The sequence below is a fragment of the Opisthocomus hoazin genome, chromosome 1, assembly GCF_030867145.1.
Source record: "Opisthocomus hoazin isolate bOpiHoa1 chromosome 1, bOpiHoa1.hap1, whole genome shotgun sequence".
NCBI lineage: Eukaryota > Metazoa > Chordata > Aves > Opisthocomiformes > Opisthocomidae > Opisthocomus > Opisthocomus hoazin.
This window is the reverse complement of record NC_134414.1, coordinates 10,645,872-10,660,352: the sequence shown is the minus strand read 5'-3', so window position 1 is coordinate 10,660,352 and position 14,481 is coordinate 10,645,872. Positions and strand designations below refer to the sequence as shown.

The 14,481-nt window shown below is 41.1% G+C and overlaps 1 protein-coding gene across 26 annotated transcripts in view; it reads right to left on the bottom strand.

Moving 5' to 3' along the window:
* Positions 1-14,481, bottom strand: part of DLG2 (discs large MAGUK scaffold protein 2) — a 1,094,951-nt gene that overhangs the window by 300,746 nt on the left and 779,724 nt on the right. For all 26 annotated transcript variants that reach the window (XM_075416649.1, XM_075416588.1, XM_075416597.1 and 23 more), the window contains one exon: positions 10,112-10,248. In XM_075416649.1, coding sequence (XP_075272764.1) covers positions 10,112-10,248 — 137 coding nt within the window. The remainder of the gene's footprint in view (positions 1-10,111; positions 10,249-14,481) is intronic.

Below are 14,481 nucleotides of genomic sequence, written 5' to 3'. Positions count from 1 at the left end.
CTAGAGAGAACACTCCTAGAAAGGAAGTTTGGTACTAATTAATTTTGTCCTGGACTGATCAGTTCTCTCTAAACAAAGAAATAAAGACAGACTCATTGTACTTCAAGAGCAAATAAATAAATAAATAAACAAACACATTGATACATTCATTACGACAAAGGTTCTCAGTGGTGACCAAAAGGTCTCTTTTAAATGGGAGCTCTTTTAGAAGGATATAAAACCACTTTCCTTAGTCACAGGCAACACCTATTTAGTATTACAGTAAACAAAGTATACTATGCATTTCCTAGTTTCCTGCAGAAGGTAGTCCTTCTTTTGGACCTACAATTCCTGTTAATACTAATATGTACAAGTATCAATATCTTTTCTAATTTTGATCATATAACAATGATTACAAATAAAGACATCTCTATGTACTGGGTCCAGTTCTGGGCTAATGAAGAGAGTCCAGAGGAGGGCTACAATGATGATGAGGGGATTGGAGCATCTGTCACAGAATCACAGAATGTTCGGGGTTGGAAGGGAACTCTGTGGGTCATCTAGTCCAAACCCCCTGCCAAAGCAGGGTCACCTACAGCAAGGCTGCACAGGACCGCGTCCAGGCGAGTCTTAAATATCTCCAGAGAAGGAGACTCCACAACCTCACTGGGCAGCCTGCTCCAGGGCTCCGTCACCCTCAGAGGGAAGAGGTTCTTCCTCATGTTCAGATGGAACTTCCTCTGCTTCAGTTTGTGCTTATTGCTCCTTGTCCTGTCACTGGGCACCACTGAAAAGAGTCTGGCCCCGTCCTCCTGACACCCACCCTTCAGATATTTGTAGGCATTTCTAAGGTCCCCTGTCAACGTTTTCTTCTTCAGGCTAAACAAGCCCAGCTCCCTCAGCCTCTCCTCGTAGGAGAGATGCTTCAGTCCCCGCTTATCACCCTCGTAGCCCTCCGCTGGAATCTCTCCAGTAGCTCCTCATCTTTCTTGAACTGGGGAGCCCAGAACTGGACAGAGTACTCCAGATGAGGCCTCACTAGGGCAGTGCAGAGGGGGAGGAGAACCTCCCTTGACCTACTGTCCACAGTCCTCTTGATGCATCCCAGGATCCCATTTGCCTTCTTGGCAACCAGGGCACACTGCTGGCTCATGGTCAACCTGTCGGCCACCAGGACACCCAGGTCCCTCTCCACAGAGTTGCTCTCCAGCAGGTCCGCCCCAAGCCTGTACTGATGCATGGGGTTGTTCCTCCCCATGTGCAGGACGCTGCACTTGCCCTTGTTGAACCTCATCAGGTTCCTCTCTGCCCAACTTTCCAGCCTGTCCAGGTCTTGCTGAATGGCAGCACAGCCTTCTGGTGTATCTACCACTCCTCCCAGTTTGGTGTCATCAGCAAACTTGTTGAGGGTACACTCTAGCTCTTCATCCAGGTCATTGATGAAGAAGTTGAACAAGACTGGGCCAAATACTGACCCCTGGGGTACACCACTAGTTACCAGCCTCCAACTAGACTCAGCGCCGCTGATGACAACCCTCTGAGTTCTGCCATTCAGCCAGTTCTCAATCCACCTCACTGACCACTCATCCAGCCCACACTTCCTGAGCTTCCCTAGGAGGATGTTATGGGAGACTGTGTCGAAAACCTTACTGAAGTCGAAGCAGACAACATCCACTGCTCTCTCCTCGCCTACCTAGCCAGTCGTGCCATAATAGAAAGCTATCAGATTGGTCAAGCATGATTTCCCCTTGGTGAATCTATGTTGACTACTCCTGATAACCTTCTTTTCCTCCACTTGCTTGATGATGACCTCTAGAATGAGCTGCTCCATTATCTTTCCCAGGATGGAGGGGAAGCTGACGGGCCTGTAGTTCCCTGGTCCTCCTTCTTGCCCTTACTGAAGATTGGAGTGACATTGGCTTTTCTCCAGTCCTCAGGCACCTCTCCTGTCCTCCAGGACCTCTCAAAGATGATGGAGAGTGGCTCAGCAATGACATCCGCCAGCTCCCTCAGCACTCGTGGGTGCATTCCATCGGGGCCCATGGATTTGTGGACGTCCAGATTGCTTAAGCGATCCCTCACACAGTCCTCCTCGACCAAGGGAAAGTCATCCTCTCTGTAGGCTTCTTCTCTTACCTCCGGGGCCTGGGATTCCTGAGGACCTGCCTTGGCACTGAAGACTGAAGCAAAGAAGGCATTCAGTAGCTCTGCCTTCTCTGCATCCTCTGTCACCAAAACATCCACCTCATTCAGCAGCAGCCCCACATTGTCCCTAGGCTTCCATTTGCTACTGATGTAGTTGAAGAAGCCCTTCTTGTTGTTTCTGACATCCCTTGCCAGATTCAATTCCATGTAGGCCTTGGCCTTCTTTGCTGCATCTCTGCATGCTCTGTCCTGTGAGGAAAGACTGAGGGAGCTGGGCTTGTTTAGCCTGAAGAAGAGAAGGCTGAGAGGGGACCTTATATATGTTTATAAATATCTCAAGGGCAGGTTTCACGAGGATGGGGCCAAGCTCTTTTCAGAGCTTGCATGTTCAGCAACAGGACAAGGGGCAATGGGAACAAACTGAAGCATAGGAAGTTCCATCTGAACATGAAGAAGAACTTCTTCCCTCTGAGGGTGACGGAGCCCTGGACCAGGCTGCCCAGGGAGGTGGTGGAGTCTCGTTCTCTGGAGATATTCAAGACCCGCCTGGACGCGGTCCTGTGCAGCCTGCTGTAGGTGACCCTGCTTTGGCAGGGGGGTTGGACTAGATGACCCACAGAGTTCCCTTCCAACCCCTACCATTCTGTGATTCTGTGATTCTATGTATTCTTATATACAAAAATGAAAACCTGAATATATTTAAGGATTTTATGCATACAGCCTTCTGCGATGCTGAAACTTTCATGCAGAACAGCTGACATCAGGGCTGAGTGAACAGGTACTCCATGCCATTTTTCTGGCTCTAAGAAGACAACTTAAGTAGCAATGAATTAATGGGAAAATACTACCACAGCAAATGCTAAAAACAAATTTATCTGAGTGGTCAGTTTAGTTACAAAATTCAGGTGCTTCAGCCATAAAGTGCTGCATCAGGAGCCAAAGGAGAGGACTCAGAAGGAAAACTGGCATGGAGAAAGTGGGGCTTTTCTAGTGGGAAAAGTTCCACATATAGAAAATTCAGAAATGCACACAGCACCTGGAGTAAAAAAGAAATTAGGAAAGCTGTTTCTTTAAATAGAAAGTATGTGATACAAAGACATACTGATATTGCAGGAAAAGAATAAGAGGAAGAAATAATATAGCAATAGAGAAGGAAATTAAAGATACAATCCCAATCAAAGAAGCTATTCGAGTGATGGGGGAAATCAGTAGGAAATGTTGCCAGATATAAAAAGACTGGTGTGTTTTTTTCCCTAAATAGCATAATCAAGGCAATAAAGTGTAAACCTACGCAAGAATTATCTTATTTGGAAGTTTTCCTAGATTCATATTGGGAAAAGCACTGAGAAGCAGCTAGAGTGAAAAGCTTAGAATCCCCAAAATGACTGTACAAGTGCTGTAAAGAACAACCTCTTTCACACCGGCATAAGCTGATAAGAGAATAAGAACTCTGGAGGAGTAAGTCTGTCTTATTTAATTTTCTTTTCTTAGAGGAAGTTTGTTCCTTTATTGATTTAGGGTAAAAGAGACTTGATTCACTCAATGAATGAGACAAAGAGGTGGTATTTACCTTGCCAGTGGTAATGTTTGCTTTTGTGTAAAATTCTACTTTTCATTCAGAAAGTGGATTTTCCTGAGTGAATCTGGAGTGAACGTGTGCCGGTAAAACACCTGCGATGTGCCAGGTGTAAATCTAGAGCACTGATAGGCTTTTAAAAACTTGCCATGATTTAAAAGGCTGTGAAAAGTGGAAGGTTTTTCAGTGCAGAAGACCACTCATTTCTCCTAAGGGTCTATATCTGTTTGGATTAACTAAGTACTTATAATCCCATGGACTCAGTTATGTGCTTGGACTCTGAATGTAAAGAAACTGGCTATCTTCAGATGACACAGTCTGTTATCCCTCTGAAATGAGCTTGCTTAGATTATTAGTATTTATGGGCTAAGTGGCTCTCTGCAGAAAAATGTAAGAGTTTGTGCTTCACAGACAAATATGAGGCTGAGCAGTGGGCTTCAGTCTTCAAGCAGTGTAATGCATATAGAGTGCAAGTGGCACTGTACTATACTGGACCATCATTTTTCAATCCCAATTTACACTGGTTTTGGTAAAAAAAACAAGTTTTTAAGGCTAACATGAAGTGGTATGAGGATGGTACAACTGTGAAGGAACAACCAGATGAGAGTGTCGTTAGAAGGAACAGATTAGGAAGCTTATTGCTAGGGTACCATCCAAAGACTGATCCTAGCAAATCTGCTTTGGAATATTAGATAAAGCATTGCAAGACCAGAGTCTATGACAATGTAAATCTGGCTCAGAGCCCGGCACTGACTCAGAAGCGACGCAGCCACTGAACCCCCGAGTTGGTTCAGTATTGGTTCATTCTTCATCTCAGAATGTATTTTTTCTAGTGTGTTTCCTCTGTGCTAGTCAGCCAGTACAACCTACCCATCAGGTACTATCTGTTCACACTGTTTGCTTCCTTTACGTTTAACTGGGTAACGTCCGTACTTCACAGAATCACAGAATCACAGAATAGTAGGGGTTGGAAGGGACCTCTGTGGGTCATCTAGTCCAACCCCCCTGCCAAAGCAGGGTCACCTACAGCAGGCTGCACAGGACCTTGTCCAGGCGGGTCTTGAATATCTCCAGAGAAGGAGACTCCACAACCTCCCTGGGCATCCTGTTCTAGTGCTCCGTCACCCTCAGAGGGAAGAAGTTCTTCCTCATGTTCAGACGGAACTTCCTCTGCTTCAATTTGTGCCCGTTGCCCCTTGTCCTGTCGCTGGGCACCACTGAACATGCAAGGACATTTTGGTGAAGGAGACAAATTTTTGAAAAGCTAATACTAATATGGGATAAATATTAGCTTAGATTTTCTTTCATATCCTAATGTTTTTAGCATTTTCCCTAAAAAAATGCTATTAATGTTGTTTTATACTAGTAAACCCACACAGTTCTCATATATCCATTCTATAGACAATCTCTTCAAAAGTCAGATGATGGCATCAGACAGAAGAAAGTAATTATTATCTAAGATTTAATAACTCTTAAACGATTTTTCAGCCCTTCCTGATCATCATTATCAACAACCTGGAAGAGGTGAGGAGCACACTCTCCTCAAGTCTGAAGGTGACACTTCGTTGCGGGTGTGAGTCCATACACACGAGGGCAGGGCTGCCATCTTGGACGGGCTGAAGGAAAGAGCCAACAGGAGCCCTATGATGTTCAACCAGGAAAAACATTAAGTCCTGCCTCCAGCACTGAGTAGCCCCCTTCAACTCCGCAGGTTGGGCAGTAGACTGACAGCCCGGCAGTAGCTCTGTGGAAAAATTCTTGTGGCTCCTGATGCACAGCAAGCTGGGCATGAGCCGACTGTGTGTCCTGGCAGCAGAGAGATCAACAGCATCCCGGGCTGTATGAGCAAGAGCAGGAACAGGAGATCCAGGGAAACATTATTCCCCAACATTTGGCACTCATCAGACTGCAGATAGATACTGTGTTCAGTTTTGGTCCTCCACTACAGGAAAGATATCAAAGTGGAGCAAGTTTGAGGGAGTGCTGCTGGGATGGTTGGGGCTGGAGCGCTTGCCAGTGAGGAGAAGCTGGGGGAGCTGGGTTTGTTCAGACTGGAGAAGGGACACCTCTGGGGACAAATAACAGCTGCCTCTTAGTGCTTCAGGAAGGTCATCAGGACAGAGCTAAGCTTTTTCAGAGTAGCATGTAGTATCAGGATGACAGACAGCAGGCATATGCTGAAATAAGAGAGGGTGAAACTGGTTATGAGGAAAGGTATTTTCCTCATGAGGACTGTCGAGTAGTAGAACAGGTTTCCCAGAGAGGCTGTGCAAATTCCACCCTTGGAGGTTTTTGAGATTCAATTGGAAAAATTCCTGAGCAATCTTGTCTGACACTATAGATGATCCTGAACTATTGTGTTAGTCTATGGTCTGTATGTGATTTCCCTTCTCTCCTTTCCAGCGCGAAGAGAAGCAAGGTAGTTGAGACACACAGTGCAGTCATATTCTCACCACAGGCCCTACAACCAGCAGTAGTAGACATTATTGTAGGCTTTATGACCAGAATACAGTAAGGCAGTATTATCTTCCTAGCTTTGAGTCTTCAGAGCAGACCTCTGGTCTGTTCCTTTCACATTACAGAATCATAGAATCATAGGTTGGAAAAGACCCCTAAGATCATCATGTCCAACCATCTACCCAACAACACCATGCCTAGTAAACCATATCCGAAAGTGTTACATTTACACGTTTTTTGAATACCTCCAGGGATGGGGACTCCACCACCTCCCTGGGCAGCCTGTTCCAATGTCTGAACGCTCTTTCAGTAAAGACATTTTTCCTAATATCCAATCTAAACCTCCTCTGAGGCAACTTCAGGCCATTGCCTCTCGTCCTGTCACTGGTTACCTGGGAGAAGAGACCAACACCTGACTCACTACAAACTCCTTTCTGGTAGTTGTAGAGAGCAATAAGGTCTCCCCTCAACCTCCTCTTCTCCAGACTAAACAATCCCAAGTCCCTCAGCAGCTCCTCATAAGACTTGTTCTCCAGACCCCTCACAAGCCTCAGTGCCCTTCTCTGGAAACGCTCCAGCACCTCGATGTCCTTCTTGTAGTGAGGGGCCCAAAACTGAACACAGTAGACTAGGTACGGCCTCACCAGTGCCGAGTACAGGGGCATGATCACCTCCCTGCTCCTGCTGGCCACACTATTCCTGATACAAGCCAGGATGCCATTGGTCTTCTTGGCCACCTGGGCACACTGCTGCCTCATGTTCAGCTGGCTGTTAACAAACACCCAAGGTCCTTTTCTACCGGGCAGCTTTGCAGGCACTCCTCCCCAAGCCTGTAGCGTTGCATGGGGTTGTTTTGACCCAAGTGCAGGACCTGGCACTTGGCCTTATGGAAACTCATACAGTTGGCCTCAGCCCATCGATCCAGTCTGTCCATGTCCTTCTGCAGGGCGTTCTGACCCTCAAGCAGATCGACACTCCCGCCCATCTCGGTGTCATCTGCAAACTTACTGAGGCAGCACTCAATCCACTCATGCAGATCATTGGTAAAGATGTTAAACAAGACTGGCCCCAAAACTATGCCCTGGGGAACACCATTTGTGACCATCTGCAAATATATATATATACCTAGAAAAACCACTGAGTTTGTTTTTCAGCTTGACAACTCATATGCTTCCTCCAGTAATTTTCCTAACGGTCACCTCAGGATTATCCTATAATGGAACATTTTCCTGTGGAAGTGGTTGGGATAATAAGCCTTAAGTGCAGGCTCATTGCCACAGAACCATAACTGCTCAGACATGCCTTTAAACAGATTTCACAATAATCACAATGCTCAGTATTTAAATACTATATCATATATCTTCTGAACGCCTAACACACTATTAGCAATCTGCATTTAATAACAGTAGGTCACCAAACTGCAAAATGCTCAGGTAGCACCTAACTGTATTACTTTTCAATATTAGTTCTGATTTTGCAGCATCTCTTCTATTACATCTTAAATTTTAATGCATTTGATTAGCATGATCCTTGGGATCTGAAAGCATTTCACACACATTTTCAGAACACAGATACAAAAATTAAACAAGCCCCCCATCAGCTGCTGATAATTCCAGAATCACAGAATCACAGAATCACAGAATAGTAGGGGTTGGAAGGGACGTCTGTGGGTCATCTAGTCCAACCCACCTGCCAAAGCAGGGTCACTTACAGCAGGCTGCACAGGACCTTGTCCAGGCGGGATGCAGCCCCCCATCCCCATCAGAAGGATGACAAAGTCTGGTAAATTTATAGAGAAATGATGGAAAAAATAAAGATCAAGAAAGGATGCACTACTGAGAAGAAAAAAATAGAAACAAAGTGTTCAAGTATATAATGAATATGGAATCAGTAAAGCAGAACTAGGACCGTATAGATGACAAGGGTAGTATTGTGTTGATACACTGCCAAAAGAATGTAATGAATTCTTTCATTCACTTTTCACAAAGGAATGTGAAGTAAATGCCATGAACTGACAGATACTTCATAAAGTAGAAGAGAAAAATATTGAAGTTACCCAAGCTACAAAGAAATCTGGGTATCTTGGAGAGAACCAGAAAACATGGCTGTAATCTGCATGAATTTTAGACGTAGATTTTGATCTTGTAAATTTATCTCCAATCATGTAATTATTAAGGTATACAAAGAATAATTTGACTGGGATTTTCTTATGGAACAGTGGAAATCTTGGTCCGGAAGACCATAACTAGTGGAGAGCAATATTATGATTGGGGTTTTTTGCTCATTTTACGTGCAATAATGAAAGAAAATGATGGTAAGTAAAGAACTGGTCTAGACTGAAAGGAAAGCAGTATAAAGACATCAAACACAAAGAGATGACCTCTGCTCATTTTCAGAAGTCAGATTCAGGCATATAAACCTGTCACAATGAAGAAACATCTATATCTGACTGCAATAAATCACAGGTTCAAGAATGAGAAGAGATGCTTAATAGACAAATCCTACAAAAATCTGGAAAGAATAAATTTACATGTTGTGGTGTATAAAATAATGATTTTTATACTCAAATTTATCCTGATTAAATTACACTGAAGATGGTGAATGTGGGGGTTTTGCAGCTGCTTTTATTGTATGTATTATTTATTACCTCAAATGAGTTGGAAGAATTTAAGAGTAAGGTAACAAAGATTTACAGGTGACAAAAATTGTGAGAAATTGCCATAATGAAAAAAAACAACAGCTGAACACAAGCAGATTTTCTACAAGACACAAAATAAGAAAATAAGCCACAAGTTTGGCAAATAGAAATAGGGATTTCTATAGAAAAATGAGCCAAAATTTCATTATAGAACAATGACTTGAATTTTACTCTGCTGAGAACCTGCAAAGAAGAAATGCCAAAGAAATTGGAAGTTCTAGTTTCATTTTGATTCGATTTTGAGAATACCATTTGATCCTTAAGCTGTTTTATCTGTCCTTTTGGGTTAATCAAAAAAAGCCAAGCAGTCACCAATCCAGCAACCAAGTGCCTTTCCTGTTCTGTGTAATACCCTGTACAAAATGAATGGTCATCTTCACATGTGACTGGAAGAAAGCTTCAGTTAAATACAGTTTTGCAGACAGCAAAAGAAGGTCATGGCATTTTTTTACTGCTCATTTATCATGTCACAAAACAGAGCTACTGCAGTACAATTTTTTCATGGCACTCATTCAAAAAATATTTCTCTACCAGCTGAAATCTATGTAATCACATTGACATGAATACAACTTGACATAGATTAACTTCTGCTGATTCACCAGGGTCAGGATTTCCCCCTTAACAATGAATTAAACAAACTCTGTGAGTGGGAAATAATTATCTACAGGGAATTATGTACTAGCACTGCAGATATAAGGAAGAATTTCCTGAAGTGAGATCCATCAGAGGAGTAAGTACATTTTCCCAAGGAAAAAGATGGAAAGCATATTTTTTTTGGATCATATACACAGAGCATTCCTACATGTACTGAAATGCAGGTAATAGTCCACTGACACGTGAGAGTTCAATGACATCTTCCAATTTTCACATCTTTCAGTTTTCTTACAAGGATCAATAGAATCAGTACTGCCGTAATGAACTGTTTGCCTAAAACCTTCCTTGAAAGTTTTGTGGTGAATTTTGACTTGTCACTAATATGCATAATATGTTTATTCTCTACTGAGCTGAAGGGTTGTCACAGCAATATAACCCATTGTCTTCTTTTCGTACAATGTTGGTTTTCTAGTGTAATTCTTTTTTAACTGCACCCTCAGAAATACATATAAATAAGTGGAAAAATGAAGGTGACAGAACTATAACACATAATTATTACAAAAGACGTAGTGGTTACCTCCAGTAAAATGTATGGTGAATAACATCCTTATATGAAACAATTTTCAGCCAAATAAAATGTCATTTAAATTTGTCATACTTACCATAAGAAGTCTATCTCCAACCTGCAACCTCCCATCTTTTTGTGCAGCTCCTCCATCAATAATCTTCGTGACATAAATGCTGTTGTCCCCAGGGATGTGTTGGTTTCCAACCCCTCCTGCAATACTGAATCCCAGACCTGGAGTAAATATGGAAAACAAAATATTAGCAATATATATAGAACACTAAAGAGGATTTCAAGAGCATCATATATTTAATCTACTGTAAAATTGCATTATTTTTTACAGAAATACAAATAACTGAAGAGATATTTGTGAGGTTAACACACTTTCACTTTCCCTGGAAGGTGAGGGACAGAAATTAATTAAGGAAATTCTTTATCATGTACAATTATTGGAAGGTAGAGACAAAAAGAATCTAATCAGTGATGATTCTCTACCCATGGCTTGTTGTCTCCAGGGCCAGTGCAGCCTACATCAGGAAGTTATGGCACAACGTGCTATGACCAGTAGTAAAACTCTGAAGCTTGGAGTTTATTTTGTTACCTGTTGGTACAAAATACGTCACTGTCTATCAGAACAAAATTAAAGGTATTCTGATTTTCCACACAATTTGAAAAATACTTGGAGACACGTACTACAGATTTTGCAAGTTTCTGTACTACCACATTGAAGGGTCTGTGAAAGATAAAAGGTGTAGATATCTGGATTTAAGTCTGCTTTGCATATTTTTATAGGACTCAAATATCTTTGGCTACAGATACATAAAATAAGAAAGCAATAATCCTTTGTACATACATAACTTCTGTTCAGTGATCTGTGAAATTCGCAGATAAACACCCAAAGAGCCAAACTTTGGAACATTGTCAATAATACATGCCAATATGATTCAGGAAAAGGAAGGCAAAATAAATAGATGTTGAGGGAAGAAAAAAAAAAAGACAGTTTTACCCTTTTCTTGCTTTTCCTATGCTCTGACACATTGCATAAACAGGCAAATCATCGCTTTCATTTATAATAACACTTTTACCTCTCAGTCAGAGAAAAGACAGAAACTCCTGTGTTTTATTTCCATAAAAATCTACTTCATACAGCTGATTTTTCATAGATCATATAGCTAACAGGAACTTCCAGGTGAGCAAATCAGCTGTTACTGACAATAACCTGCTTAGATTATTGCTTCAACCAGGCATTTCTTTTTTAGTTGTATATAAAAAATAGTTACATCTATTTAGAGAATAATGACAAGTTTTATCTATGAAATCTATGCTGTTCAGTCATTCTTAAAACAAATAAGTTAGACATAGCTGCAGCCTTAGCAGTAAACTGCAATAGTAAAAAATCACTTGTCTGGAATTTGGCATTTTATCGCAAACTCACCAGCCTGACTGCTTGGGCAATAAAACTTAGGGGAGGGCATATTTAATACACACAGGGTTTTTTGGCAGCTGTATGAGTACAGAGATAAGGTTTCTTGAGTGAACTAAATTTTTTTTTTCCTCACTTATTTTCACTTGATAATTATTTTAGCTTAAAAAAGATGTGAGCTCAGGTAACATAATGGAATACTTAATAATGCCAAAACAGTAAATTACAAAAAGAAACCCCCAAATTTATACCTCAAATTGAAATACCACTTAATTAATTAAAACAGCTATTAACAATACACATGAATTTAATTCAGAAGTATGGGGTAATTAAAATAAAGGTTTATTTAATTTCCTGCTAAAGCTGGTGATCACTTTACTATTTATGTGCTACTTTCAGAACAACTACAAGGATAAAAAGACTATGATTTCTTCAGCGTGGAAGAATATGTTCATCACCCTGGGAGTACTAACAAAGAAGCAAAATGATATTGTACGAAAACATCAAGAATGGAAATTTTCTTTAAAACATTAGTAGTGAACAATGAACTATGATAGAATAATGTTCCTTGGCATCATAATTATCTTTATGTCACCCAGAAACACAAAAGCCACCTGCATATGCTTCTACCAGTAAAGTGGAGATCTGAGAGCATTGCAGAATGACGGTGAGAGCAAACGAGTGGGCTACACTGTAGCCGGAGAGATTTCTTCAGCTCCACTGCTCACCTAGGGCATGACCTTGGGAAGACTAGATTATGGTATGCTTCGACCCTCTTCTCTCCTATTTAACACTGTACGCTTGCAAAGGGCAAGGTCATTTCGGGCCACATAGCTGTTCTGTGTTTTGCACAAATGAGTTCATAATTCAGCCTGGTCCTGCTGCAATATAAGCAAACACTAGCAAAGATAATCCCTTCCATTTTCTGCAGTGCTGAGTGGGCTGCTGGTGTTTGCTGTTTGTTTGCATGATTGTATCACAACCGACGTATGAAATCGCAAAAAAAAAAAAAAGACTGCTAACACATGCTACTCGCTTTACAAAAGTGATGATTACAATGATGAAAGGAGTAACTCTTTCTATATGTCTAGTCTACATAAACTGTAGCTGTGCTATAATGCATGGGGCTACATTGTGTTTGTAAGCAGGGTTTGCCTTGGGGATCCAAAAAACTAGTACTGGTTACAAAAAGGCTGAAAAGAGCAGAAGACGACAGAGGGCAATACTGTGGGGAGAAAAGGGAGAGTGGGTAGGAGACACAACTGAGGAAAAAATAGATTTTCTATGTCTTTCCTATCAATAATGATTTAGTTTCATTGCCTAATTGTACTTGCTTTCTTTAAAAAATTTCTTCTTGGGAAGGATTGGGAATGGAACAGTGGCTCATCTAATTTTACTTAAATGATTTTTACTAATTGCTAGACCACTAGGAAAGTATACCACAATAAAATTTTTGGGTAGGACTCATATGGCCAAATGACATCAGACAACTATGCTTATAATTTCTGCTACCTTTATAATCAATGAAAATTCATTAAGGGCTTTTAAAGCATGATTCACCACATCTCAAAGAGACATCTGAAAGAAATGAGATGAATCACGCTCTTCTTTTCTGAAAGGCTGGGGGCTGGATATGGGAAGAGGTGGATGAGAAGATCTGTACTATAAAAGTTCACAACCTAAGTTGAAGTCTCATCATCATTTAGACTGAAGGTTTCTGTTCTAAGACCTCAGAAAAGTTTATGCATCCCTGGTGTGGATCCCTCTACTAGCTACATCAAGTTAGTTTCATATCAGATTCTTACTCTATTTTAAAAACAGAATCATTCAAACTTTTGAGAATACAGAGAGCAAGATGTTTTCCAAACTTGTTCTTTTTCATTGCTCAACTGAATTAAAAAAAAATTAAATTTAAATAGCATATTTAATTGCAGAACCTTTTTCTTCTCAACTCCTGTGGTTAGGAAAATGCCATCAGCACACAGAAGATCAGGAGTCGCTTTGAGGAATGCCATCCCTCTCACTTCCTATTTTGCTAATGTGCAATCTGCTTCACAGCAACACCTCAGCTTGGACAGAGCACTCAGTTTCCTCACAACAAGAATTAGATGGAGGATAGATTTAGAATGGAGATGAGGAAGAAATTCTTTACTATGAAGGTGGTGCAGCACTGGAACAGGTTGCCCAGAGATGCTGTGGATGCCCATCATTGGAAGTGTTCAACCTCAGGTTGGATGGGGCTTTGAGCAACCTCATCTAGTTGGACTAGATGACCATGAAAGTTCCCTTCAAGCTCAAACCATTCTATGATTCAGTGGTTCTATGAAGAAGAGAAGACTACTCCAAGAGGGAAAAGGAAAGATAACTGGATTTAATGCTGGTGTACATTCAAGTCAAACCCAGCTTCGCTCAAAACCACTGAAGAGAATAGGCACATATAAGTTTGGGCCAATGTATAAACTAGGTAAGATTAATCAAACTGTTTCCTTCCATTTCCACTAGATAGGTGTTTGTAACATTCATCTCTCTTTGGGTTCCACAAATGTTGGTCATCAATCCCGTGGATAATAACATGCCTAATAGTAGAACAAGAAGAAGACATTACTGTTACCACAAAGAATAAGAGAGGCAGGGAAAAAAGCTATTCCATCAAAACTGGAAACTGCAGAAAAAATGCTGATATTAACAATAGTTAAGGATATTTATTCATATCTTTTCCCTGGATTATCAGTAAACAAACCGTCAGAATAGTTGAAAATGTAATGAAGCTATAAAGCAAAAAAGTTGCAGCCAAAACAATTCAAAAGCCTCCGAAGTCTCAATCATTGCTATTTCAGAAAAAGGTGACCAGTGACTGTTTACTTCTGTTTCACATTATTTACCATGCCAGATACACATTTAAAATGCATCACTATATTACTAAAACCACATATTCTAACTACTTTCCTAGTAAAAAGTAGGCATGGATGCTTCACCTATGATTAGTCCAGCAACAGGTACCACTGTGATAATAATAAAATCACTGTTTTAAGACTTAGGGGATA